General features: G+C 44.2%; 1 protein-coding gene across 4 annotated transcripts in view; it reads right to left on the reverse strand.

The window, feature by feature from the left end:
* Window positions 1–26,550, reverse strand: part of NEK6 (NIMA related kinase 6) — a 76,296-nt gene that overhangs the window by 43,200 nt on the left and 6,546 nt on the right. For 2 of the 4 annotated variants that reach the window (XM_087704569.1, XM_087704567.1), the window contains exon 2: window positions 1,111–1,229. In XM_087704569.1, coding sequence (XP_087560695.1) covers window positions 1,111–1,197 — 87 coding nt within the window. In that variant the 5' untranslated portion in view covers window positions 1,198–1,229. The remainder of the gene's footprint in view (window positions 1–1,110; window positions 1,230–26,550) is intronic. The other 2 variants (XM_087704570.1, XM_087704568.1) reach the window with 1 other exon arrangement.

Consider the following 26,550-nt stretch of genomic DNA (forward strand, 5'->3'; position numbering starts at 1 on the left):
GAACCGACCTTAGAGAAATGAAGAAAACATGGTGGCCACTCAACAGAACTTGGCCAAGAATGGGAAAGAAAGCGGGTGGGAAAAGAGACGTCCAGCTCTTTCTAAGGCAACATCACAGCAGGGTTGGGACTCATCCATATAAGGTGTTAAGATAGAATTGATGTGATACATGATAGAGGAACTCCTGATCAAATACAATCTAGGACACGGGTCTCCAACCTTAGCCATTTTTAAGACTTGCGGATTTCAACTCCACAAGTCTCGAAGTTGCCAAGGTTGGTATGCAAAGGTTCTTTTTCCAAAAGGCAACTGGACATCCGTGGGTTTTTTTCCCCTTGAAGATGTCTCACTTCTCATCCAAGGAGCTGCTTCAGTTCAAGGAGTTCATCCAAGAGGTTCTTCATCCAAGAACTGAAGAAGCTTCTTAAGATGAGAAGCGAAATCTCTCCAAGGAAAAATCCAAGGAAGTCCACTTGCCTTTTGGAAAAGCACCTTTGGGACAACGATGGTCTGGATGATCGAGAATCTCCATAGACAATTTAGGAAACTGACTGTTCTTCCCTAGGGAGGGAGGGGGAGAAACGGAGAGAGAGACACACACATAAAGAGATACAGAAAGACACACAGAGAGAGAGAGAGACTGATAGAGAGACAGAGAGAGAGACAGAGAGAGACACATACACAGAGAAACAGAGACAAAACAGAGAGAGAGAGACTGAGACATAGAGAGAGAGAGAGAGACATAGAGTGACAGACAGACAGAGAACGAGACAGACAGAGAGACTAACACAGAGAGACAGAGACAGAAAGAAACAGAGATAGGCAGAGAGAGAGACTGACAGACACACACACACACACACACACAGAGTGACAGACAGGGTGACAGAGAGAGAGAGAGAGAGACACTCATACACACAGAGAGAGACAGAGAGAAACAGAGAGAGGCAGAGAAAGATAGAGAAAGAAAGACAGAGACAGAGAGAGACAGAGAGAGATGGGGGAAATACACACACACACGTGCTTAAATCCTAACTCTGGATACATTTTTTGTTTCAGCTGCTGACGTGAATGACCTTCATACCCAAAAGAGAATTCAAAATGGCTGCTTACTTGTGTGTCATGCTGATATTCTGGGCTCGCCACTTTGCAGAGCAAATTCTGGTCTCCCAGGTGTGGGTGGTTGTGCTGTCCTTCCATCGTAACATGCCAAGCCGTGTCCTTCAGCTGTACTGAAACAAGAACATCAGAACGTCAAAGAAAAGAGACTCACAAGACCGGGTACCAATGAGCCGAAGGAGGGCATCACCCCTTCCTTCCAGATCTTTCCTTGGCAAAGCGCTGGTGTTTGAGTTCTTGATGTTCTCAGAACTTTCCTGCAGATGGTTCATGACTAATCAATGCAGGGATGATGTTACCTAGCTGGTAACAAACCGGCTGCTGGACAACATCTAAAGCAGGGTGTCAAACTCAAGGCCCAGGGACCGGATCCAGCCCATGGGATGTTTACACGGAACTGCCCTGGAAACAGCGAATGACAGGCTCGTGGTGCCTCTGCTGGTGAAAATGAAGCTTGCGAGGGTCACATGCTCTGTTTTCAGCTGCGACGTTCTCCTGCAGTGCTCTGCTGGTGAAAATGGAGCTTGTGAGGGCTCCATGCTCCATTTTCAGCTGCAACATTCCCCTGCAGCGCTCTGCCGGTGAAAATGGAGCTCATGACGGCAGCACATGGTCCTCCTGGACTCCGTTTTTGCTGGCAGAGGGCTGCAGGATGCCTCGCAGCCGAAAATGGAGCTTGGGAGGGCAATATCTGCCCTCACGAGCTCCATTTTCGCTGACAGAACACTGCAGGGTAACACTGCAGCTAGGAGCCCAAGAGAGCTGCACGCGGCCCTCACGAGCTCCATTTTCTCTGGCAGAGTGCTAGCAAAACAAACTAACGCAAAAGTTTGATCACCCGTGACGTGGAGTTGTCTCCACCCCCAGGTCAAACACAACCCTGACGTGGCCCTCAATGAAATCGAGTGTCAGGGTTCCAAAGAGCATCCAAAAGTAAATCAAGAGTCCAAGGCAAAGTATGGTTCAAAGTTCCAATTGATGAAGTGAGCCATGTTGGCACATCTGGGAAAACCCGAATCTGAAAGCTTCCCGGTTTTCCCCACCCAGTTGAAAGTTCAAGATCTCGCCCCCCACACCCACAAGTCCATCCCATGGTCCAATCTCCCACTGCCATTCTGACAGCTTCCACCCATCCAGGTCCGGTGAGGTGCAGAGGTGCAAAGAGAAAGGGTGACCTTGGCTTCCTATGTTGTTATGGCTACATAGCATCTAACTCCGTACAATCCTCCTTCTCATTTCCCCACAATAGAAAATGCATAGTAGAATAATAGAAAGTGTGGCAGGCCAAAGATCCCAAAAGAAAAGATGGCTGCAGGCCTGAAATTGAGTTTGACACCCCTGATGGAAAGGGCAACTACCAAGAAATATCTGCAGAAAATAAGTAATGTTCGCCAGAATGTCTGAAAAGAACCAAGTGTTGTTTTCCCAACAATTCAACCTTAGCTCCTTCTCTTTTCTCCCAAAAGCTTTGATGAGCAGCTAAACATCCAAAAATGCTCCTTAGAAGGTCAGGAACGGGGACATCGGTTCCTTGCTTTCTCTTGGTGCTGTTCCCTTTTGGGGCTGGGAGAAACCATCCATCAAAAACCTCACAGAAGTTAAGGGTGGTTGGGATAGCACAGGGATCGGCAATCTGCAGCTCCGGAGCCGCATGTAGCTCTTTTATCCTTCTGCTGTGGCTCCCTGTCACCGGTGGGCTTCACAATTTGATAGGATTTTAGGTTAGGACAGGTAGAGGAAAAAGGGCACCGCGCTAGGAGGAGACTCTATGGTGGGGGAACCGGACTTCCGGTCAGCAGAGGAAAAAAGACGCCGTGCTAGGAGGCGAATCTATGGTGGGGGAACCAGACTTCTGGTCAGCAGAGGAAAAAGGGCGCCATGCTAGGAGGAGACTCTATGATGGGGGAACCAGACTTCTGGTCAGCAGAGGAAAAGGGACACCATGCTAGGAGGAGACTCTATGGTGGGGGAACTAGACTTATGGTCAGCTCCAGAATTGAACGCGGGGCTTCTGGTTAGGACTTTTGTGACTCTTTGAGTGTTTGCCGACCCCTGGGACAGCACAAGATAAGGAGAATCAGGCAAGTAGCAAAACAAAAAATAAATTGTTTCCCACCTACTGGATGACAACTAAGGACTAGGAAAGCATTTCTCGGGGTAGAAGCTGGCAAACACAGTATTACAGCTACCCCACCTCTCGTGTCAGCCAAGAAAGAAAAAACCACACCAATATGCCTCCTACGCAAGCCGAATGTCTTTGATGGAGAAGCCACCTTCTCATCAGGGGGAAGGAGAGAAAGAGAGAAGGGAGGAAGGGGAAATGGTCAAATTTAACCAAGTTCCAGAGAAACGCAGCCGAAACAAGAATTGAGATCTGCTTCTGGCATTTCCTCCACCGCTGTCAACTATATGAGCAACGGTGGCACAGTGGTCAGAGTGCGGTACTGCAGGCTACTCCCGCCTCCTGACTGCTGCCTGCAATTTGGCAGTTTGAATCTCACCAGGCTCAGGGTTGACTCAGCCTTCCATCCTTCCGAGGTGGGTAAAATGAGGACCCAGATTGTTGGGGGCAAGAGGCTGACTCTGTAAACCGCTTAGAGAGGACTGTGAAGCACTGTGAAATGGTATATAAGTCTTAAGTGCTATTGCTATCTTCCTTCCCTTCCGTTTACTTTCCTTCCTGTTAGAATCCAATATTGCAAACTAATTCTGCCAATTGCCAGGAGTTCGATCCTGACCAGCTCAAGGTTGACTCAGCCTGTTCCTTCCTTCCTTCCTTCCTTCCTTCCTTCCTTCCTTCCTTCCTTCCTTCCTTCCTGTTAGAATCCAGTATTACAGGCTAATTCTGCCAATTGCCAGTAGTTCGATCCTGACCGGGTAAAGATTGATTCTTTCTTCCTCCTTCCTTCCTTCCTTCCTTCCTTCCTTCCTTCCTTCCTTCCTTCCTTCCTCCTTCCCTCCCTCCCTCCATGTGCAATAGCTAGAAAGGAGTCTTGCAAGCTCTGCTAACTGCCAAGAGTTCAATTCTGACTGGCTTAAGGTTGACTCAGCCTTCCATCCTTCCGAAGTTGGTCAAATGAGGACCCAGATTGTTGGGGGCAAAAAGCTGGCTCTGTAAACCACTTAGAGAGGGCTGGAAAGCACTGTGAAGCGGTATATAAGTCTAAGTGCTATTGCTATTGCTATACGGAAATCAATTTTTCCTGAAGACAGAATATTTTGGGGTGAGACAATTATGGGTCCGTGCATGTATTAAGCCTTTCAGGGCATCTTCCAGATAGGATCTGGAGGACAGCTTCAAGAGGTCTTTTTTTTTTAAGTGAACTTCTTAAACAGAAGCATCAAAACTGTAAGCCTTTTCTCTTCCTGCTCCATCACGTTTTCTCATTTTTGCCCCTAACTAAACCATCATCTGTCAAGATGCTTTGCAAGACTCACAAAAAATTTAAAACCATGCCCCCCCCGACTTGAGCCCGTCTTCTCTGGATGGGGATCACAAAACACACCGCCTATCCCCGGGCCTCTTATTCCTGAGTGACTTTCAGAGTCTGTGATCTCGCGGCATTTACGCCACCAGATCTTGTAAAGGAAATTTCACCTGTCATTAGTGTTCTCGTGGCAATTTCATAGGCTCAACCTTTAAATCTCATCACGCAATGAAAGCAATAGTAATATATACCCTTCCTCGTGGTAGAGCCCAATTACTAGCTACGTTCTTTTTTTAAAATTAGTTTACTAGCTGATAACCAGGGTATGCATAGATGTTGAAGTGTTTATCTGACAGGAAGCCATTGGGAAGAGTTTTTTTCCCCCCTACTCCCACGCCCATCATCCCTGCCCCCTCCTCTTTTCTGCCTTGCCTACGATCCTGGCACTTTGCCCTAAATCCATCAAGTGCTTCTCCATTGGTCACTTAGCTTTCCTTAATGGGCCAGGCATTCCAAAGTTATGCTGGAACACAGACACACACAAACACACACCAGGGGTGTCTTACCCCTCCCGCTCCCCCCAGTATTTGTCTCCAGAGGGTAAGTCACCTATGTAGCAAGTTTGGTTGAAATTGTTCAAGGCATTCCAAAGTTATGCTGGAACATACAGTACATACATATATACCGTATTTTTTGGAGTATAAGATGCACCTTTTTCCCACAAAAAAGAGGGTGAAAATCTGGGATCGTCTTACACACTGAATACAGCATTTTTGGCCTTCTGAAACCCCACCCCCTTCAAAATGGCCATGCATAGCCTTTAGGAGGCTTCTAGAGTGCTCCTGGGGGCTGGGGAGGGCAAAGCTGAGCGAAAAATGGCCTGTTTTTTGCTCGTTTTTGCCCCCCCAGCCTCCAGGAGCACTCTAGAAGCCTCGTAAAGGCTATGCATGTCCTTTATTGACAAAAAAGGGCCATTTTTTGCTCGTTTTTGGCCCAGCCCAGCCCCCAGGAGAAATCTATAAACGTCCCTATAAGGCTATGCATGCCCTTTTTTGACAAAAAATCGGGCTCCTTTTTGCCAAAAATGGGCCGTTTTGGGGAGTGCAAAAACTTTTTTTAAAATTTGCCTCTTCAAAATCTTGGTGCGTCTTATACTCTGAAAAACACAGTACATACATAAATATACATACATCCTTTTTTATATAGATAGAAAGAATAGAATAGAAGATAGAACAAAATAATAATAAATGATAAAAATATTATTAATAACAATCAATGTCATTAATAAAATTATTAACTTATTAATTAAATAAATATTTATTGCTTTCATTAATGAATTATTAATTTTAATTAATAAATAATTTATTTATTTAAAAAGTATTAATAAAATGCAAAAGGAAAAATGGGAAAGTAAGGGAGGGAAAAGGGAAGGGGAAAGTGGAGGGCAAAAGGAAAAAAAAGAAAGGCATTGACTTCCGACTTCCTTTGGTGCAGATAATAGCATCAAAAACTCCACTTTTTTTACTTTTCCATAGTAATATAAACTAGCCATTTCTATAACAGCAGACCTATCTGATCGGCAAACCGCAAATCAAAGTTTCGATTTTTCCTCCACCTCAAGCACAAAGTCCAGAAGTGGTTTCCAAGCAGAAACTAAAAGTAATTGTGCTTTCCCCCGCCCTTTAATCAAAGCCGTTGATTTAGCCGTCTTTGTTACCTCCGTCAACTTTTGCAGTCGTTCATCCGTTGTGGGAATCTGATTACTAGCTTCGTTCAACCACTTTCTCCCTTCCTCTTGCAAACTGCAAGCGAAGAGTAAAGATGGAAGCAGTGGCTCTCTTCCCCGCCCTAACCTGTATGCCAGAAGCAGACGGATGTTATTCGGGAAAAAGCCAGATAGCCCTGAACTGAATAATTAAGTGTCGGATGGCCCTTTTCAAACACAGGGATCTAGTTACTGTAAACGCTCTGAAGTCCTCGGCTGGGTTTTCTCGGAAGGCAATCCAAGGTGACTCAGTGTAAACAGAGCCACTGAACAGGAAGGGCATCAGAAATAAGGCAAACACACGTTCCTTGAAGATAGCGGGCATTTTCCAAAGAAAAGCCACATTGGCACATTGGGAGAACAACATCTTGAAAAGCTCTAGAACAGGTGTGTCAAACTCCAGCCCATGCGGGGGGGTTAGATCTGGCCCATGGGGCCGCCCTAGAAACAGCAATGGACTGGCCCACCGTGCCTTTGTCAGAAAAAAATGGAGCTCGGTTTGCAGGAGGCTGTTGCAGCAGAAAACGGAGCTTGCGAGAGCCCCAAGAGGCCTTCCTGAGCTCCATTTTTCCTGGCAGAGGGTTGCAGGAGGCTGTTGCAACAGAAAATGGTGCTCGGGATCCTGTTTTCTCTTGCAAAGCACTTGGGCCCTCACAGCTGCTCCCCCCCCGATACGAGTGATGTCGAGCTGGCCACGCCCACCCTGACCACACCCACTCCATCCCACCTCCTGAGGTCATACACAATCCTGGTGTGTTTCCTCAATGAAATCAAGTTTGACACCCCTGATATAGAACCTCACCCAGATCCGAGAAAGACCTTCATCTAAGGTTCCTTTGACCAATGTAGTAGAGACAGAGAGAGTTTTGACATGAATAACAACAACAACAACAAGAACAAGATCTTGTGGGACTTTTGAATTCAGACGGATCGTCATTTGGAACACAACATGCCAGATATCACAGTTGTCGAGGGCCGAAATGTACAGTTTATTGATATCGTTGTAGCAGGAGAAAAAGAACTGGAACAAAAATCACAAAATATCACAACCTGGCCATAAAAAGTACGCAATTAGGGATGAAACATGTAACAGTGATACCCATTGTCATCAAGGCACTTGGCACCATGTCCAAGACTTTTATAAGATACATCAACAAATTTTGCAGTTTCCTGCAATAACATCAGCGGAACTGCAAAAAACTTCTCTATTCAGAACATCTTATATTTTAAGAAGGTACTTGGTTGATCCCTAGGATGCTGGCAGCAACCCGTATCAACCATCAGCACCAGTCAATGGTATTTGTGACACATCTTTAAATGTTCAGTTGGCTGAGTTTCATGTTGAATGAATAAAGTATATAATAATATTAGAAGGAGGGGAGGGAGAGGGGGGAGGAGAAGAGGAGGAGGAGGAGAAGAGGAGGAGGAGGAGGGAGAGGAGGTGGAGAAGGAGAAGAGGAGGGGAAGCAGAGGATGAGAAGGAGAAGAAGAGGAGGAGGAGGGAGAGGAGGTGGAGAAGGAGAAGAGGAAGAGGAGAAGAAGATGATCATACATATTAAGAATGTAAGGATGCTGGCAGCAACCTGTATCAGTACCAGTCAATGGTTGTGAAGTTCCCGTGGTGCGCCCATGAGGCCAATGTTGAGAAAAGACAGGAGACAACCTTTCTCGGGATGGAGCGACGACCCAGATTGGGGGTCTGGTAGCCCCTTTTATTGAGATAGGACAAAGGCAGGAGGAGCAATAGCATGTGGGTAAAGACAGCCTGTAAAAGTACAATTTCTAATCTACTGCTCAGTCTATATATGGTCAAATCCTGGACGTCAATGGTAGGGCACATCTCAGAATGTTATGTTATGCCCTATCAGGATGTTATGGCGTTCTAGGAGTTTGTTTTCTCCTGTGTGATTCAGCGTGACTCTGCAAGCCCTAGTATGAACTGGGCCATGGGGGGGACACACACCTACACAAGGAGCTATATTACAACAAATGGTATTTGTGACACATCTTTAAATGTTCAGTTAACCGAGTTTCATGTTTAATGAATAAAAGAAATAATAATAATAGGGGGAGGAAGAGGTGGAGGAGAAGGAGGAGAGGAGAAGGGAGTGGAGGAGGAGGAGAAGGGAGTGGAGGAGGAGGAGGAGGAGAGAGAGAGGAGGAGGAGAAGAAGAGATGGAGGAGACAGAGGAGGAAAAGGAGGAGGGAGAGGGGGTGGAGAAGGAGAAGAAGAGGAGGAGGAGGAGGAGAGAGAGAGGAGGTGGAGAAGGAGAAGAAAAGGAAGAGGAGGAGTAGAAGGAGGAGGGGGAGGAGAAGAAGACCATCCACCTTAAGAAGGTACTTGGTTGATACCTAGGACGCTGGTAGCAACCCGTATCAACCATCAGCACCAGTCAATGGTATTTGTGACCCATCTTTAAATGTTCAGTTGACTGGGTTTCATGTTCAATGAATAAAATAAATAAATAAATAAATAATGATAATAATAATAATAATAATAGGGGGAGGAGGAGGAGAAGGAGAAGAGGAGGAGGGAGTGGAGAAGGAGAAGGAGGAGGAGAGAGAAAGGAGAAGGAGAAGGAGGAGAAGAAGAGAGGGAGAAGAGAAAGAGGAGGAAAAGGAGGAGGAGGAGGGGGTGGAGAAGGAGAAGAAGAGGAGGGGGAGAGAGAGAGAGAAGGAGGAGAAGAAGAAGGAGAAAGAGGAGGGAGAGGAGAAGGAGAAGGAGAAGGAGAAGAAAAGGAGGAGGAGGAGAAGGAGGAGGAGAAGAGGAGGAGGGAGTGGAGAAGGAGAAGGAGAGAGAAAGGAGGAGAAGGAGAAGGAGGAGAAGAAGAGAGGGAGAAGAGGGAGAGGAGGAAAAGGAGGAGGAGGAGAAGAAGAGAGGGAGAAGAGGGAGAGGAGGAAAAGGAGGAGGAGGAGGGGGTGGAGAAGGAGAAGGAGAAGAAGAGGAGGGGGAGAGAGAGAGAAGGAGGAGAAGAAGAAGGAGAAAGAGGAGGGAGAGGAGATGGAGAAGGAGAAGAAAAAGAGGAGGAGGAGGAGAAGGAGGAGGAGGAGAAGAAGATCATCCACCTTAAGAAGGCACTTGGTTGATACCTAGGACGCTGGTAGCAACCCGTATCAACCATCAGCACCAGTCAATGGTATTTGTGACCCATCTTTAAATGTTCAGTTGACTGGGTTTCATGTTCAATGAATAAAATAAATAAATAAATAAATAATGATAATAATAATAATAATAATAGGGGGAGGAGGAGGAGAAGGAGAAGAGGAGGAGGGAGTGGAGAAGGAGAAGGAGGAGGAGAGAGAAAGGAGAAGGAGAAGGAGGAGAAGAAGAGAGGGAGAAGAGAAAGAGGAGGAAAAGGAGGAGGAGGAGGGGGTGGAGAAGGAGAAGAAGAGGAGGGGGAGAGAGAGAGAGAAGGAGGAGAAGAAGAAGGAGAAAGAGGAGGGAGAGGAGAAGGAGAAGGAGAAGGAGAAGAAAAGGAGGAGGAGGAGAAGGAGGAGGAGAAGAGGAGGAGGGAGTGGAGAAGGAGAAGGAGAGAGAAAGGAGGAGAAGGAGAAGGAGGAGAAGAAGAGAGGGAGAAGAGGGAGAGGAGGAAAAGGAGGAGGAGGAGAAGAAGAGAGGGAGAAGAGGGAGAGGAGGAAAAGGAGGAGGAGGAGGGGGTGGAGAAGGAGAAGAAGAGGAGGGGGAGAGAGAGAGAAGGAGGAGAAGAAGAAGGAGAAAGAGGAGGGAGAGGAGATGGAGAAGGAGAAGAAAAAGAGGAGGAGGAGGAGGAGAAGGAGGAGGAGGAGAAGAAGATCATCCACCTTAAGAAGGCACTTGGTTGATCCCTAGGGTGCTGGCAGCAACCCGTATCAACCATCAGCACCAGTCAATGGTATTTGTGACCCATCTTTAAATGTTTGGTTGACCGGGTTTCATGTTCAATGAATAAAATAAATAATAATAAGAGGAGGAGGAGAAGGAATAAAGTATATAATAAACTAAATAAACTAAACTAAACTTCTCGACTCAACTCCCAAATCTATTCAGAATGAGGTAGTGCAGACGACCTCAAAGCCCCCGCTCACTTCCTTCCGGCTCTTCACCACAACTGGTGTTGCTTCAGGAAGGTGTGAAGCCTCTGTTCCCTTCCTTGGAATCCCCCCTCCCCACACACAGTGCACCCACCGATGCCATGTGGTTCACAACAACCACACCGCCCACTCGCCTTCGTTTGGAGCATTGGTGGCACACTTCCCGTTGGAAACCGCTCGTGTTTATGTTCCTGCCTTCAGTCGGCAAGATTCATCTTTCGGCAAAAAGACAGCGAGATGTTTCCACGCGGCCCTCATTCACAAAAAATAGAAATAAAAACCCCACTTGGATAAAAGTGTCGTAAATCCCCCTCCCCAGCCTCACTTTCAGGGGCCAAACCTTGCAACCAAAAACAAGGAGAAATATTGAAATCAGCATTTGTGTGTGTGTATGTGTGTGTGTGTGTGTGTAGGGGAGGGGATTCATTCTCTGGCCTAGAACAGTGGTCAACAACTGGGGGTCCGCAAGAAAATATTGGTGGCCTGCAGAAAAATGATTTGCATTTTTGATATTGCACTAAATCCGGGGTCCTCAAACTACGGCCCCCTGGGACAGATACGTGCAATAAACACTTGTGTTGCTGCAAGACCCCTTTGGGGTCTTTTTGTGGGGGTCGGAGGGGGGCAGGAATTCCAACTTGGGGTCTGCTTCGGCCCCCTGGTGGGGGGCTTTGGGAGAAGGCTGGAGGGAAGCGCCGCTGGTGGGGAAGAGCCGGAGGGCCTCGTTCCAGTGGGACTGCATCATGGCCTGGAACTGGCTGACCATCTCAGCCCACTGAGCCTCCAGGCGCCGGCACCTGGCCTTGCACTCCTGCAGGTCTTCCCTCTGCTTGGGAAGCCTATGCTCCTAGTCCTCAGTGAGGTGCTTCTGCTGAGCCTCCCTCTCGGTCAGATCCCATTTGAACTGAGCTCTTTTGCCAACTCTTTCTCCTGATGGCTGCTTAGCTCCAGCAACGGCTTCCTGTTGGGGCCCTAAGGACCCAGGTGGGCAGGCGAGGAGGGGCAAGTAGAGGTTGGCAAGGGACCCCTTGACGTGAGTGACATTGGTTGGCCACACCGGCCCAGTCACATGACCACCTTGACACGCCCACCCAGCCACTCAGTAGGCAGAGCATATTAGTGGTCCGTGGGATTTAAAATGATGAATTGAGTGGTCCCTGAGGCCTTGAGCTAGAACAGGGGTCGGCAAACTTAAAACACTCAAAGAGCCATTTGGACCCGTTTCTCACAGGAAAAGAAAACACCGGGAGCCACAAAGGTCCTAACCGGAAGCCCCTGGTTCAATTCTGGAGCTGACCAGAAGTTCAGTTCCCACACCATAGAGTCTCCTCCTAGCGTGGCGTACTTTTTCCTCTACCTGCCCTAATCGAAAGCCCTATCAGTTGTGAAGACAACTGGAAAACCTTCCCTTTGCCATAGAGTCTTCTCCTGCCACACTGTGCTTCTCTACCCCCCCCCCCCACTGGAAGCTCCTCTCAAAATTGTGCCGAGGACCGGTGACGGAGCCGCAGCAGAGGGAGGAAAGAGCCGCATATGGCTCCAGAGCCGCAGTTTGCTGACCCCTGGCCTAGAAGGTCCAGATCCAATGGCACACCCAATCCGCAGGGACATCTTGCCCAGAAACATCAGTTCAGTTGATGCTCGGAAGGATGTGCACAAGGAGGTTTTGGTGGATGTGGGGTGAAAGATGTTTTAGTTGCCTTTTCTTTTCGTTACCCCCCCTTCTGAAACCTGCCACCCTCCCCCTCAAAAACCCCGATTTCTCCTCTGCAACAAGGAAGTCTAGAAGGATGCCATGCGCTAACCTTTATGGTCTCCACTCTATTTATAAATTCGCTTTTATCTGCTGGCGTTTTTTTTCTCACTGTTGGTCTCCAGCTAGCATTAGTCACTGTTTTCCCCTGTTAAATGGGTTCTGAATGGATCCTTTGATCCTACACTTCCCAAGGCCACCACAATGGTAAACAAGTTATATTTTAACTAGGTGCTTGCAAATTTGCATCATCAAAAGCCACGGTTCATTAAAGAGCAAGGTTTTCCCATCTGTAGGCCACGCCTTTTTTTCCCATTAATAAAAATTTCCGGGCACTGAAACCAAGGGCTGTTTAATTAACTAATTGTACAAATTATTGTTTGGCATCCAACTCTGCCAAAGGACAGATTCTAGTTCTTTGAATACCAGCCTGGTCTGTGAAAGCAGAGAGAGTCCTCGCCTTACAACCATTTGTCGAGTTCAAAGTTACAATAGCAGTGGGGAAAAGAAATTGCGACACACTTACTTACTCCATTTCCCGCACTTACAACCGTCGCAAATTCAGATGCTTTGGCAGCTGACTCATATTTATGACGGAGGGAGGGGAATGTCCTGGGGTCAAGTGGTCCCCCTTTTGGGGTGAGCAAATTCAGGGGGGGGGAGCCAAATTTGCTTAACAACCAGGCTACTGACTTAATAATTGTGGCGAACCGCTTCACCATCTGTGGCAAGAAAAGGTTGCAAAACAGGGCAAAAGCTCACTTAACAGCTTTCTTGCTTAGCAACAGAAATTTTGGGGCTCAATTGTGGTCATAGGTCAAGGACTAGCTGTTATTGACAGAGAGCAGCTGTAACATTACTTGCCTTCAGAAGTTGCAGATGCTCCAACATTTTAAGTTTTTAAGAAGATGTTGGATAACCGTTTCTCTGAAGTGGTGTAGGGCTTCCTGCCTAAGCAGGGGGTTGGACTAGAAGACCTCCAAGGTCCCTTCCAACTCTGCTACTCTACTCTACTCTACTCCACCACTCCATTCCACTCCGATTTCTCTTCTCTTTCAATTTCTCTTCTTTTCAGTTCTCTTCAACTCTACTCTATTCTGATTTCTCTTCCAAACTATTTTGTATTCCATTCCAATCCATTCTTGTAATCTATTCTATTCTGTAACCTGTTCCATGTTCCGTATTCTACTCTACTCCGCTCCACTGATTTCTCTTCTCTTTCAATTTCTCTTCTCTTCAACTCTACTCTACTCTGATTTCTCTTCTCTTTCCAATTTCTCTTCTCTTTTCAGTTCTCTTCAACTCTATTCTACTCTATTCTGATTTGTGTTCTCTTCTCTTCCAAACTCTTTTGTATTCCATTCCATTCCAATCCATTCCATTCTTGTAATCTATTCTATTCTGTAACCTGTTCTGTGTTCCGTGTTCTATTCTATTCTACTCTATTCTTTCTGGTCCATTATTCTATGCTGGTATGCTATGCTGTGCTATTCTTATTCCTATCCTATCCTATCCCAACACCTGGAGGTCTTCCAGGAGTGAGGGTTGTGGTCTCCAGCCTTCACTCCCCCTGAACAAAAACTTGAAATTGAAGATGTAGAGTGAAACCACCGTTTCTTCAAGCTACTGACGGGTTAAAAATGCACCAGAGTCTCTCTTGATGCTTAACCTGGGTTTTACTTCACAGGAGAAAGGATTTTCAAATGTCCGAGATGAGATTTGGCACATGCCAAATGAGATTAGGGAATATTTTTGCTTCCAGACAAGGAGCTTATCCTCTTATTTTCATATTTCAAGGATGGGAGACGTTGCGCAGGCTACCTGAATCTGGGTAAAATCTCCCGATTCATTATTTTTTCAGTTTGGGCACCATGCAAATGCTGAAATGGGGGGCTCAAAATATGTCTTGAAAGGCTCCTGTCAATTTAAATCTTCCGGAGGAATTTATGGAGGCTGATTGGAGCCGCCCCATGGACAGACATAGATAAGAGTTATATGAATAGAATATTGAATCGTAAACAGTGCAACATATACGAGCAGATATAGTGGCAACGAAGCGTCAAGTTTGCATTTTTAGGGATAGTTATTTTGAAGGGAATAATAATTAGATGAGAAGAGGGAATAGGGAATAGAGAAGAGAATAGGGAAGAGAGGAGAAGGGAAGAGGGTATAGAAGAGAAGAGAAGAGGGAATAGAAAAGAAGAGAAGAGGGAAGAGAAGAGGGAAGAGAAGAGGGAATAGGGAAGAGAAGAGGAAAGAAGAGAAGAGGGAATAGGAAATAGAAAAGAAGAGGGAATAGGGAATAGAGAAGAGAATATGGAAGAGAGGAGAAGAAAGGAGAAGGGAAGAGGGAAGAGGGAAGAGGGTATAGAAGAGAAGAGGGAATAGGGAATAGAAAAGAAGAGAAGAGGGAAGAGAAGAGGGGATAGGGAATAGAAAAGAAGAGAAGAGGGAATAGGGAATAGAGAAGAGAATATGGAAGAGAGGAGAAGAAAGGAGAAGGGAAGAGGGAATTGGGTATAGAAGAGAAAAGAAGAAAAGAGGGAACAGGGAATAGAGAAGGGAATAGACAAGAGGAGAGAAGAGAAAAGAAGAGAAGAGGGAACAGGGAATAGAGAAGAGAAGGAAATACGGAAGAGAAGAGGAGAGAAGAGAAAAGAGAAGAGGAAACAGGGAATAGAAAAAAGAGGGGGAGAGGAATAGGGAATAGAAGAGAAGGGAAGGGAAGAGGGAATAGAGAAGAGAAGAAGGGTAACTTCTAAAGAAGAATTAGGGGTGACATGATAGGAGGATTCCAGTATTTGAAGGGCTGCCACAAAGAAGAGGGGTGTCAACTTATTCTCCGAAGTACCAGAAAGCAAGAAACAATGGATGGAAACTAATCAAGGAGAGAAACAACCTGGAATGAAGGAGAAACTTCCTTACAGTGAGAACAATTAACCAGAGGGAAAACTTGCCTCCAGAAGTTGTAGGTGCTCCAACACTGAAAGTTTTTAAGAAGATGTTGGATAACCATTTGTCTGAAGTGTTGCAGGGTTTCCTGCCTACGCAGGGGGTTGGACTAGAAGACCTCTAAGGTCCCTCCCAGCTCTATTCTGATCCTGTTGTATTTCTGTTCTCTTCCATCCCATCCCATCCCATCCGAATTTTTTTTCCTGCAGTCCTAACTACCTGGTGAACTCTGAACCTGTCCTGTTTGTTTGCTGGACCAAACCAGATAGTTATAAACACGTAGAGCGCTCGGAGCAACCACAACTTCCGGAGGCAAGTTGTTCCACTGATTCTTTCCTCATTGCAAAATTTAATTTTAAGTGTCTCCTCCCGCTTTCAAAACCGCCACCACCATTTCCATTCTCGGTAGCATCCAAGAGGCAGGCCCAAAGCAGGGGAGTCTTTTAAGACCTTGATTCAGCGGGCAAACCATGAATGTTAGGCTAGAACAGGGATCAGAAAACGTAAACACTCAAAGAGCCATTTGGACCCATTTTGCACAGGAAAAGAAAACACCGGGAGCCACAAAGGTCCTAACCGGAAGCCCCCTGTTCAATTCTGGAGCTGACCGGAAGTTCAGTTCTCCCACCATAGAGTCTCCTCCTAGCATGGCGTACTTCCTCTACCTCTCATAACCGGAAGCCCTATCAATTGTGGAGCCAACTGGAAAACATTCCCCTTGCTGCAGAGCCTTCTCCTGGCGCACAGTGCTTCTCTCCCCCGTCCCCACACTGGAAGCTCCTCTCAAAATTGTGATGGAGCCACAGCAGAGGGAGGAAAGAGCCACATGCGGCTCCAGAGCCGCAGTTTGCTGACCCCTGGGCTAGAACAGTGTTGGCGAACCTTTTCAGCACCGAGTGCCAAAGCAGGAGTATGTGCCGGCTCATGTGTGTGTGCCAGAAACTGGAAGAGCAACCGCATGAATGAGAAGATGATCTTCTGGTTTCCAGCCCATGCTGGTACACTGGCCAGCTGGTCTTCCAGTTTCTAGCGTGCATGCACAGGCGAAGACCAGCTGGCCGGTGCACATGCGCCCACTGGAAACTGGAAGATCATCTTCCCAGCTTGTGCATGCGCACCGGGTGGCTGCTCTTCCCGTTTCTGGTGCTCCCGCGAACGGAAAGACTAGCTGGCTAACATGCCGGAACCAAGAAGAGCAACGTGCGACACCTTGCATGCCTGGAGAGATGGTTCTGCGTCAGTGGTGGACTTCAATTTATTTTACTACTGGTTTGCATGTGTAGAAGTGTCCGGGGAGGTGGGCAGAGCCTCCTGCCACCGCCACTGTCTAGAAACCCACTGTCAGGGTTCCAAATAGCGTCCAAAAGCAAATCAGAATCCAAGGCAAAGTATCCCAATTTATGAAGAGAGCCATGTTGGCACATCTGGGAAAACCCAAATCTGAAAGCTTCCTGGTTTTCCCCACCCAGTTGAAAGTTCACAATCTTGCCCCCACACCCACAAGTCCATCCCATGGTCCAATCTCCCACTGCCTTGCTGGCAGCTTCCACCCATCCAGTTCCGGTCAGGTGCAGAGGTGCAAAGACAAAGGATGACCTTGGCTTTCTAGAAAGGAATATTGTTATGGCTACATAGCGTCTAACTCCGTACAATCCCCCCTCCCATTTTCCCACCATAGAAAAGACATAGTAGAATAATAGAAAGTGTGGGAGGCCAGAGATCCAAGAGAAATATGGCTGCAGGCCTGACACCCACCCCCCACCACGGCAAAATCGTGCCGTTCGCCCAGTACGGCGAGGAAGGGGTGGGGTGGGGAGTCTAAAGCAGCAAAATTATGAGCCAGGCTAAATAAGGATTTGCTGCTAAGATGCATTTCTTCAATTATCGGAGCGTCCAATCTTCAGGGTGCCCTGGCTGAGCTTCGCATCCATGTTAAGATGAATAGTTCTGCTAGCAGAGCCGGCCTCTTCAAGGATCTAATAAGTTCCCTCAGGATTTGGTTCTGTAGTTACTTTCCTTTCTTTTTCCACGGGAAAACAGATTCTTCCTCGGCGAGCAACTTCTCTAATATTCTGAGGTACAACAGACCACAGAGGCCGTTGTGTCGGTTAATAGGACGACATTTATAACTCAAAGGAGGCCTTGTTCCTCCGGCTCCAGCGGCGGGGTAAACAACCCGCTGATGAAGGGGAGCGCGGTGAATTTGTTTTTCCATGGATCTTTGATGCCAGGGTGCCTTTTTCCTTTGGCTCCTGGTCTTCAGATGAGACAGGAAGGAACTGGGCGCAGGGCTGCTTTCGTTTTCTTTTCTACGACGGAATTTCAGAATCAGAGTTGGAAGGAAGGAAGGAAGGAAGGAAGGAAGGAAGGAAGTTGTAAGGGACCTTTGAGGTCATCTAGTCCAGCCCCGTGCTCAAGCAGGAGACCCTAGATCATTTCAGACAGCCAAGGAAGGAAGGAAGGAAAGGTGACGTGAGCCAAATCCAAACACTCGGCAACTGACTCCCATTTATGACAGTCGCAATGTCCTGGGGTCATGTGATCTGCTTCTGTGACCTTCTGACGAACAAAATCCATGGTGGAATCCAGATTCGCTTAACAACCATGTCACTCATTGAACAGCTGCAGTGATTCGTTTAACAACCGTGGCAAGGAAAGTCCAATCAAACGGGACAAACTCACTTAACAAACTTTCTCACTTAAGCAACATAAATTCAAGGCTCAATTGTGATCATTAAGTTGCTTGTACCTGTTATCACTTTTATCCTTCTCATCTTTTCTTTACCTTCTTCTACCCTTGGTACCTTATGATTAAGTGGCTTTGTTGTTTGTATGTACACAGAGAACTTCTGCGCTGGAGACAAATTCCTTGTCTGTCCAACCACACCTGGCCAATAAAGAATATTCAAGAACATTCAAGAATCACTGGAGGTTTTCAAGAAGAGACTGGACAACCATTTGTCCAGAGTGGTATAGGATCTGCTGCTATGGGCAAGGGGTTGGATTAGAAGACCTCCAAGGTCCATCCAGCCCTATTGTTCTAATAAGCAGAAACCCTAAATAACACGAGTCCTTCCACTGAACTCTTTACTCCCCTCTCATTTACTGAAAAGACAGGGCCATGTCAGGGTAACAATTACAAATAAAGCAAAGACAAAGAAAAATCAATATCAAATCTATAATCAATCTATCTATCTGTTATCTATCTATCTATCATCTCTCTTACCTCTTTCTTTTTCTAATCATCTCGCTCTCTATCATCTTTATCTCTGTCTATCATCTATCTATCTATCTATCTATCTATCATCTAATCTCTTTCTCTCTAATTGCTCTATCATCTTTATCTCTATCTGTCTATCACCTATCATCCATCCATCCATCCATCCATCCATCCATCCATCCATCTACCTACCTACTTACCTACGTAACCTACCTATCATCTCTCTCATCTCTTTTTCTCTCTAATCATCTCACTCTTATCATCTTTATCTCTGTCTATCACCTATCATCCATCCATCCATCTCTCTTTCTCTCTCTTATCTCTTTCTCTCTCTAATCATTTGCTCTCTATCATCTTTATTATCACCTGTCATCCATCCATCTATCCATCCATCCATCCATCCATCCATCCATCCATCTATCCATCCATCTATCTATCCTATGTATACATAGCAATATATTAACAGTGATTATAATAATACAACCAATTTGGGGGGGGGGGGGGAGAGAAGAAAAGAAAATTAGCTTTAACTAAATTTCTACTTACATTAACCTATTTACATTTTTTCCGTATTATATCTATAATTCTATAGCATCTTTATTATCCATACTAACAGTTATTAACATTCGTCAACTTCCCTCTCATTTCTACCTCTTGTCTCTATCCATTCACAAAATTTATCCCATGTCCTATATTATTTCGAGTCTTCTTTTATCTTTAATTTTTTTAGGTTCATCTATCCATTTCAGCACGGTCCCAGATTTTCCTAATTATATCGTCATCCGATGGGGTGTTCGCATTTTTCCAATATTTAGCATGTATGATTCTTGCTGCTGTCAATATATGTGACACTAAATATAGGATTGCTTTGCCATAACTTTCTGACAGTATACCTAAAAGGCATGTTTCTGGTTTAAACTCAATATATATGAACCTTCTACTGACTCTTGAAAAAGGATTTTTGTCCAGGCATGCAGAAAATTTATAAGACATTCTCCAGGGGAGAAGGATGAAATTCCTGCTACGCTCACAGATTCCCACATAATACATATCTAGTCGGGAACAGAGAGAGGTAAAGATTAGTGCAGCAAATAGATTTTTGGGATGATTTTATGAGTGGTTGGAAAAGAAATATGAATAAAAGAACATAGGTTAAGTTTATCCAGATGACACACTGTTAAAGGAAGGAGGGGAAAGAGAGAGAAAAGAAAATACTATTAATATACAAATACATGTTTCAAAGATTTTATATGTGGAATTATTATAATGTAAAATAAGAGGAGGAAGAGGGAACTTAAAGAGTGTTATGTAAATATAGAACTGGTTTTGTTCAAACGCCAACCCGAAAAGACATCAGATCGAATAAAATATGAAAATGCAACAACGGAAGGCGGGAAAGGAGAGAGGAGGACAGGGAAGAGGAGAGGAGAAGAGAGGAAAGGAGACGGGAAGAAGAAAGGGTAAAGGAGAGGAAGAAAGTGAGGGGTAGCAGGAGTAGGAGAGAGGGGAGGAAGAAGGGAGGAGTAGTACAGAGGAAGGGGAAGAAGAAAAGAGAAAGGAGAGGAGGAAAGAAGAAAGGAGAGAAGGGAGGTTGGGAGGAAAGGAGGAAGTAATAGGGTTGAAATATAAGAACAGATGTAGGAAAGCGATCTCGAATATATTATTATATCGTACGGGGAAGAAATGAATTATAAATGCTAAAGGATAACATATAACACTAACAATATCTATGAGAAATGTGTATTTGTGAAATGTAAGCATGTATGAGTTAAAAAAAATAAAGAACTTTACAAGATGTTTTATAGATGGCATTTAAAACCTAAAAAATTAGCTTGTATGTATCCGAACTTACAACATAAATGTTGGACATGGGATTGTGCTGATGCTACGTATTATCATATATGGTGGACTTGTAAAAATGTTAAAGGATTTTGGATAAAAATATGGTGGATTATTCAAAATATTCTTAAAAAGAGGATAAAGTTTACTCCTCAGTTATTCTTGTTAGGTATAATTGCAGATGGTACCGTTATAGAGACTAATTTGATTCTGATCTTAACAACGGCAGCAAGACTATTGGTGGTGCAGTATTGGAAGAAGGAAGAATTGCCTACCATTCAAGAATGGACGTTAAAAGTAACAAACTTAGCAGAGATGGTTAAAATATCAGCAGACCTTAAGGACCACTCAGATGAGAAATACAAGTTGGAATGGAGAAGATGGATTGACTATATTCAAAATAAATATGGGACTAAGAAATTTCAGTTAGCTTATGAATGAATGAACAAGGAATGTTACAACTTATCTAAAGTTAGCTTTGCAAAAGGGGAGTTAAAGTACAAGCGAAGGGACGATACTAACGTTTGTTAGTTTATTATAGTTTATGATTGCTAAATGTTTATACCCTGTATTTGTTCTGGGAGGTTGGGGGTGGGTGGGTGGGAGGGTGGGAGGGGATGTGGGACTGGGGGGGGGAGGGAAGGGGAAAGGTTAAAAAAAATAAAGAACTTAAAAAAAACATTCACAGAATTGCATTCGTATGCTACATTTTTTTCCCTTCCCAGCAACCACCTAATGTAAAAGTTTCTTTGTTTTTCCTTTTTTTCTAATCTGTGCTAAGGCAATAGTGATCCTCATTATCTCAATGCAATCAGTATATCCTCTCTGGATGGGTTGGACAATCTACGCGGGGGGATGTCAAACTCAAGGCCCATGGATCTGGCCCACGGGGGTACTTAAATGGCAAAGGACCAGTCCATGTGTCCTTCGGCAGCCAAAACAGGATGGGAAGGGGGGCATGCAATGCTGCATTCTAACCACTGTGCCACCCTGGCTCTTAGATCAATATAGAGATAACAGAGAAATAGATAAGTCAGACAGACAAAGCATACACAAGAATAGCAATAGCATTTATATACCGCTTCACAATGTTTTATGGCCCTCTCTATCTATCTATTCCAGTCAGTTTCCAGTCAGCCTGTTGCCCCCATAACAATCTGGGTTCCTCATTTTATCGACCTCGGAAGGGTGGAAGGCTGAATTAATTTTTGAGCCGGTGAGGTTTGAACGGATGGCAGTGGGCAGAATTAGCCAGACATACTGAATTCTGACCACTGTGAGATAGATAGATAGATGAGAGAGAGGTGATATATAGAATAGATGATAGATAGATAGATAGATAGATAGATAGATAGATAGATAGATAGATAATTAGATAGATATAGATAGATTAGATAGATAGATGGATAGATAGATAGATCATTAGAGAGAGAGATTAGAGAGATTAGAGAGATTAGATAGATAGATAGATAGATAGATAGATAGATAGATAGATAGATAGGAGAGAGAGAACAGGATAAATAGATAATTAGAGATAGATTAGATAGATAGATAGATAGATAGATAGATAGATAATTAGAGAGAGATTAGATAGATAGATAGATAGATAGATAGATAGGAGAGAGAGAACAGGATAAATAGATAATTAGAGATAGATTAGATAGATAGATAGATAGATAGATAGATAGATAGATAGATAGATAATTAGAGAGAGGATAGATAGATAGATAGATAGATAGATAGATAGATAGATAGATAGATAGATAGGAGAGAGAGAACAGGATAAATAGATAATTAGAGATAGATTAGATAGATAGATAGATAGATAGATAGATAGATAATTAGAGAGAGATTAGATAGATAGATAGATAGATAGATAGATAGGAGAGAGAGAACAGGATAAATAGATAATTAGAGAGATTAGATAGATAGATAGATAGATAGATAGATAATTAGAGAGAGATTAGATAGATAGATAGATAGATAGATAGATAGGAGAGAGAGAACAGGATAAATAGATAATTAGAGATAGATTAGATAGATAGATAGATAGATAGATAGATAGATAGATAGATAGATAATTAGAGAGAGATTAGATAGATAGATAGATAGATAGATAGATAGATAGATAGGAGAGAGAGAACAGGATAAATAGATAATTAGAGATAGATTAGATAGATAGATAGATAGATAGATAGATAGATAGATAGATAGATAGATAATTAGAGAGAGATTAGATAGATAGATAGATAGATAGATAGATAGATAGATAGGAGAGAGAGAACAGGATAAATAGATAATTAGAGATAGATTAGATAGATAGATAGATAGATAGATAATTAGAGAGAGATTAGATAGATAGATAGATAGATAGATAGATAGATAGATAAAGAGAGATAATAGAATAGATAGATAGATAAAGAGAAATAATAGAATAGAATAGAATGATAGCTAGATAGCTAGCTAGCTAGCTAGCTAGCTAGCTAAATGATAGATAGATAGATAAATAGATAGATGAGAGAGAGGATAGAAGAGTATATATATATATATATATATATATATATATATATATATATATATATAGATATAGATATAGATATAGATATAGATATAGATATAGATATAGATATAGATATAGATATAGATATAGATATATAGATAGATATAGATAGATATATTGATATAGATATATAGATATAGATACAGATATAGATACAGATATAGATAGATAAATAGATAGATAAATAGATAGATAGATAGATAGATAGATAGATAGATAGATAGATAGATAGGAATGAGATGATAGAATAGAATAGAATAGAAGAGAGATTAGATAGATAAATGGATAGATGAGAGGATAGAAGAGAAGAGAGAGAGATATATTAGATAGATATAGATATAGATATAGATGTAGATATAGATAGATAGATAGGAATGAGATGATACAATAGAATAGAATAGGCTAGATGAGAGAGAGAGATGGTAGGATAGAATAGAATAGAGTAGAATAGATAGATAGAGTTTCCAGCCTGATTCCAAAAAAAGATCCCCTCCCCCCATTCAGCAGTCTTGTTTAATATCAGCTGCAAAATAAAAGAAGATATGAAAGCAGATTCCTGAGCAGGGAAAAATAAACATTTCCCAGGATCGGAAGCCAGGTGGGCGAGAGCTACACCACCATTCGAACTGAGATGTTTTTACATATCCATCCGCTGCTTCCCCCACCCCCACCAAAAGCCTCATTCATGAGAAGACCGCCCTGGGCACTTTGGGGGAAAACTTTTATTTCATTATTTAACTTGTTGATCAGATTTGGACCCCGCCCCTCTCGCTATCCAAGCAACTTGGAGCAGCTGACAGATACGGAAGGATAAAGGCCTACAACAGACAGATAATTAAGGGAAAAGGAACTAAAATCGGAGTGAAAAATAAAAGAACGTAGAGAAAAGGCAAGTTGAAAAGGCAGAGGGAGGGAACATCCTCAAGCCATTTTATTTATTTATATCTATATAAATATAATATTTATATATCTATATTATCTATATCTATCGATCTATATATCATCTATCATCTATCTATCTATCTATCTATCTATCTATCTATCTATCTATCTATCTATCTATCTATCTATCTATCTATGTTTAAAATGTTGTCATCCTGTACCTTCTTCCTCAGCTTACAGACTCTTCTGTTAAATCTTTTTTCTTTTCTTTCCTTTCTTCTTCCTTCTCTTTCCTTCCTCTTATTCCCAGCTCTTTTCTTCCTTCCTTTCTTCCTTCCTCCCACTTTCCTTTCTTTCTTTCCTTTCCTTCTCTTCTCATTCCCAACTCCTTCCTTCCCACTCCCTCACCCCCTCCTTTCTTTTTTCCTTTCTTTCTTTTCCTTTCTTTCCTTCTCTCTCTCTTCTTTTCTTTCTTTCTTTCTTCCTTTCTTTTTTCCTCTCTCTCTCTCTCTCTCTTTACTGTAACTGACCCCTCCCCTTGGCAGGCAGATACTCTCTGCATGCTCAGAGTCTCTCTTGGATACACATCCAAGTAGCAGAGGCTGAGGGGAAATTCTCAGCTTGAGCAATCCCCTGGCCCGCCCCCCCTTGTGACAGAGGGAAGCCTGTGACTCACAAACAGGCCTGGGCAAGCAGAAGCGCCTTGTCTGTTCCCATCTTCCCCACGTCCCAGGGAAAAGGTTTTTGGGTGCACAATGACAGCCCACCCAATTTCTTTCCTGGAAATGCACAATGGCTGCCTGTTAGAAGCTGACAAGCACTTCTCGTCGAATCAACCAAGAGATGAAAATAAAAAAATAATAATTAAAGAGACGAATCAGCAGCACAGTTTTACTAGAAAATGGACCGCCTGCAGCCCTCAGGAGGGGTGGGGGGTTTCTACCTGACTCCCCCCAGGCCCCACCCCAGCCCAGGCTAGGCCAGGAGTTAAACATCCTACCTTGATTCCCACAACGGCTGCAAAAATGGAGTTAGCACAGACGGCTAAAATGTCTGCTTTGATTAAAGCAAAAGAAGACAAATACGGTACTCCCCCCCCCCCCCTTACTTGGAAACTGTCTAGGATTTTGAGCTTGAAAGTGGGGGAGAAAAAAAAATGAAACTTCGGTTTTTGCTAATGAGATAGGCTTCCTCTTATAAAAATGGCTAACATATATTATTACATAAGAGTAAAACATTGAAGTTGCATGTTATTCACTTATTCTACTCCTCCAAAAGGAGTTGGAAGTCAATGCTTTCCTTTTCCTTCTTCTCTTAGAAAAGAATAGAATAAGAGAGTTGGAAGGGACCTTGGAGTTCATCTAATCCAACCCCCTGCTCAGGCAGGAAACCACTTCAAGCAAATGGTTATCCAATCTCTTCTTAAAAACTTCCAGTATCGGAGCATTCTCAACTTCTGGAGGAAAGTTGTCCCACTGGTTAATAGTTCTAACTGTCAGGAAATTCCTCCTTAGTTCTAAGTTGCTTCTCTCCTTGATTAGTTTCCACCCATCCTTCTTGTCCTGCCCTCAGGTGCTTTGGAGAATAGCTTGACTCCTTCTTTGGGGCAGCCCCTGAGATAGTGGAAGACTGCTATCATGTCTCCCCTAGTCCTTCTTTTATTTAAATTAGATATACCCAGTTCCTGCAACCAGCAAGAAGTCAGGAACAGAACTTTACCCTAATGAATCGGACTAATTGTCTCCTGCAAACTCCACTCCCCTTCGCTCCTCTTTTATTTCTTCTGGGAGGGGCCATTCACCATCCACCTGAGGCCTTACTTCCAAGTCGACCCCTGTTCTTTAGCTATTCCCTTCGTCTGGCAACTCTGCGCATGCGCACACTGGGAACAGGCTCCAGTTGTTCTTCTGCCCCACTGATCTCCGACTCCGAAGGCAGCTGATAACTGGCATAGGGCCCTGCCCCCCTTTCTGCCTCCGACACAGAGCCCTCGTCCGAGCCTTCCCCAGACTCCAGGACTGGCCTATGTTCCTCCCCAACCTCCTCACTGTCCGAGTGTGCAGCCCGATCCGCTAGCCACTGGCCGGCCACAACAACTTCCTTCTTCTGTGCTATCCACTCAAGCAAGAAGAAAAATTTGCAAAATTACCCTTTGCATATTTTCCCCCACCCCACCCCCCCGGGCAGGAATCTGCCTGGTCAGATGGCTTAGCCCACAGAATCCGGGAAGCCGTATTTGTGTGTGTGTGTGTTTGTGTGTGTGTCTTTGTGTGCCCCGCGAGAATGTGCAAAATTTAACACGTACGCTTCGCATCTCCTGCTGAGAAGGCTGAGAAGTAAATATGAAATGAGTTTTCTCCAGAGATCTTTTTCACAACAAGTCATCACAACAGAGCCGGTCTGGTTTACTCCTGAGAGAGCCAGGAGGGACTCCTTTTCTGGTGGATGGAAACTGAAAACATTCACAAGGAGAGAAAATCCGGTGTGCTTTGAGCCTTTGCGTGGAATAACCGTGGCTTGTTGGATTGCCGCTTTCCAGGAAGTGGCACCATAGGTCCCTGGGTGGCTTTCCACCCTGGGAGGCGTAGGAAAGAAAATCTCTCCCCCCGCGCAACTCTGCTGCCATCCCAAAGGTGCTTTTCCCATCTCGAGAAGTTTCAACAGAGGTCTAACTAAACCCAGGCGGGCTTGCTAAAGCAAGACTAACAGACAGGGCAGATTTTGGAGCTGAAGATCCGGGGGCTTCCTTAGTACTTCCTCACACCTCTGTAAGTGCAAAGGAGAGGACGTTCTTCGTAGCTCAGGGTTGAAATGAGGGGGGTCCCTGGTGGTCTCGGAGCCTGGTTGTTTGTTATAGACGTTTCCTTACCCGTCTAAGTAATGTAATGCTGGAAGGGAGGGAGGGAGGTGGAGCAGGAGGAGGAGAAAGAGGAGGAGGAGGATGGTAGGATCCTTGATGGTCTT

This window comes from Thamnophis sirtalis, unplaced genomic scaffold (genome assembly GCF_051295495.1).
Source record: "Thamnophis sirtalis isolate CommonGarterSnake01/CBP01778 unplaced genomic scaffold, rThaSir2_p1.2 scaffold_2, whole genome shotgun sequence".
NCBI lineage: Eukaryota > Metazoa > Chordata > Lepidosauria > Squamata > Natricidae > Thamnophis > Thamnophis sirtalis.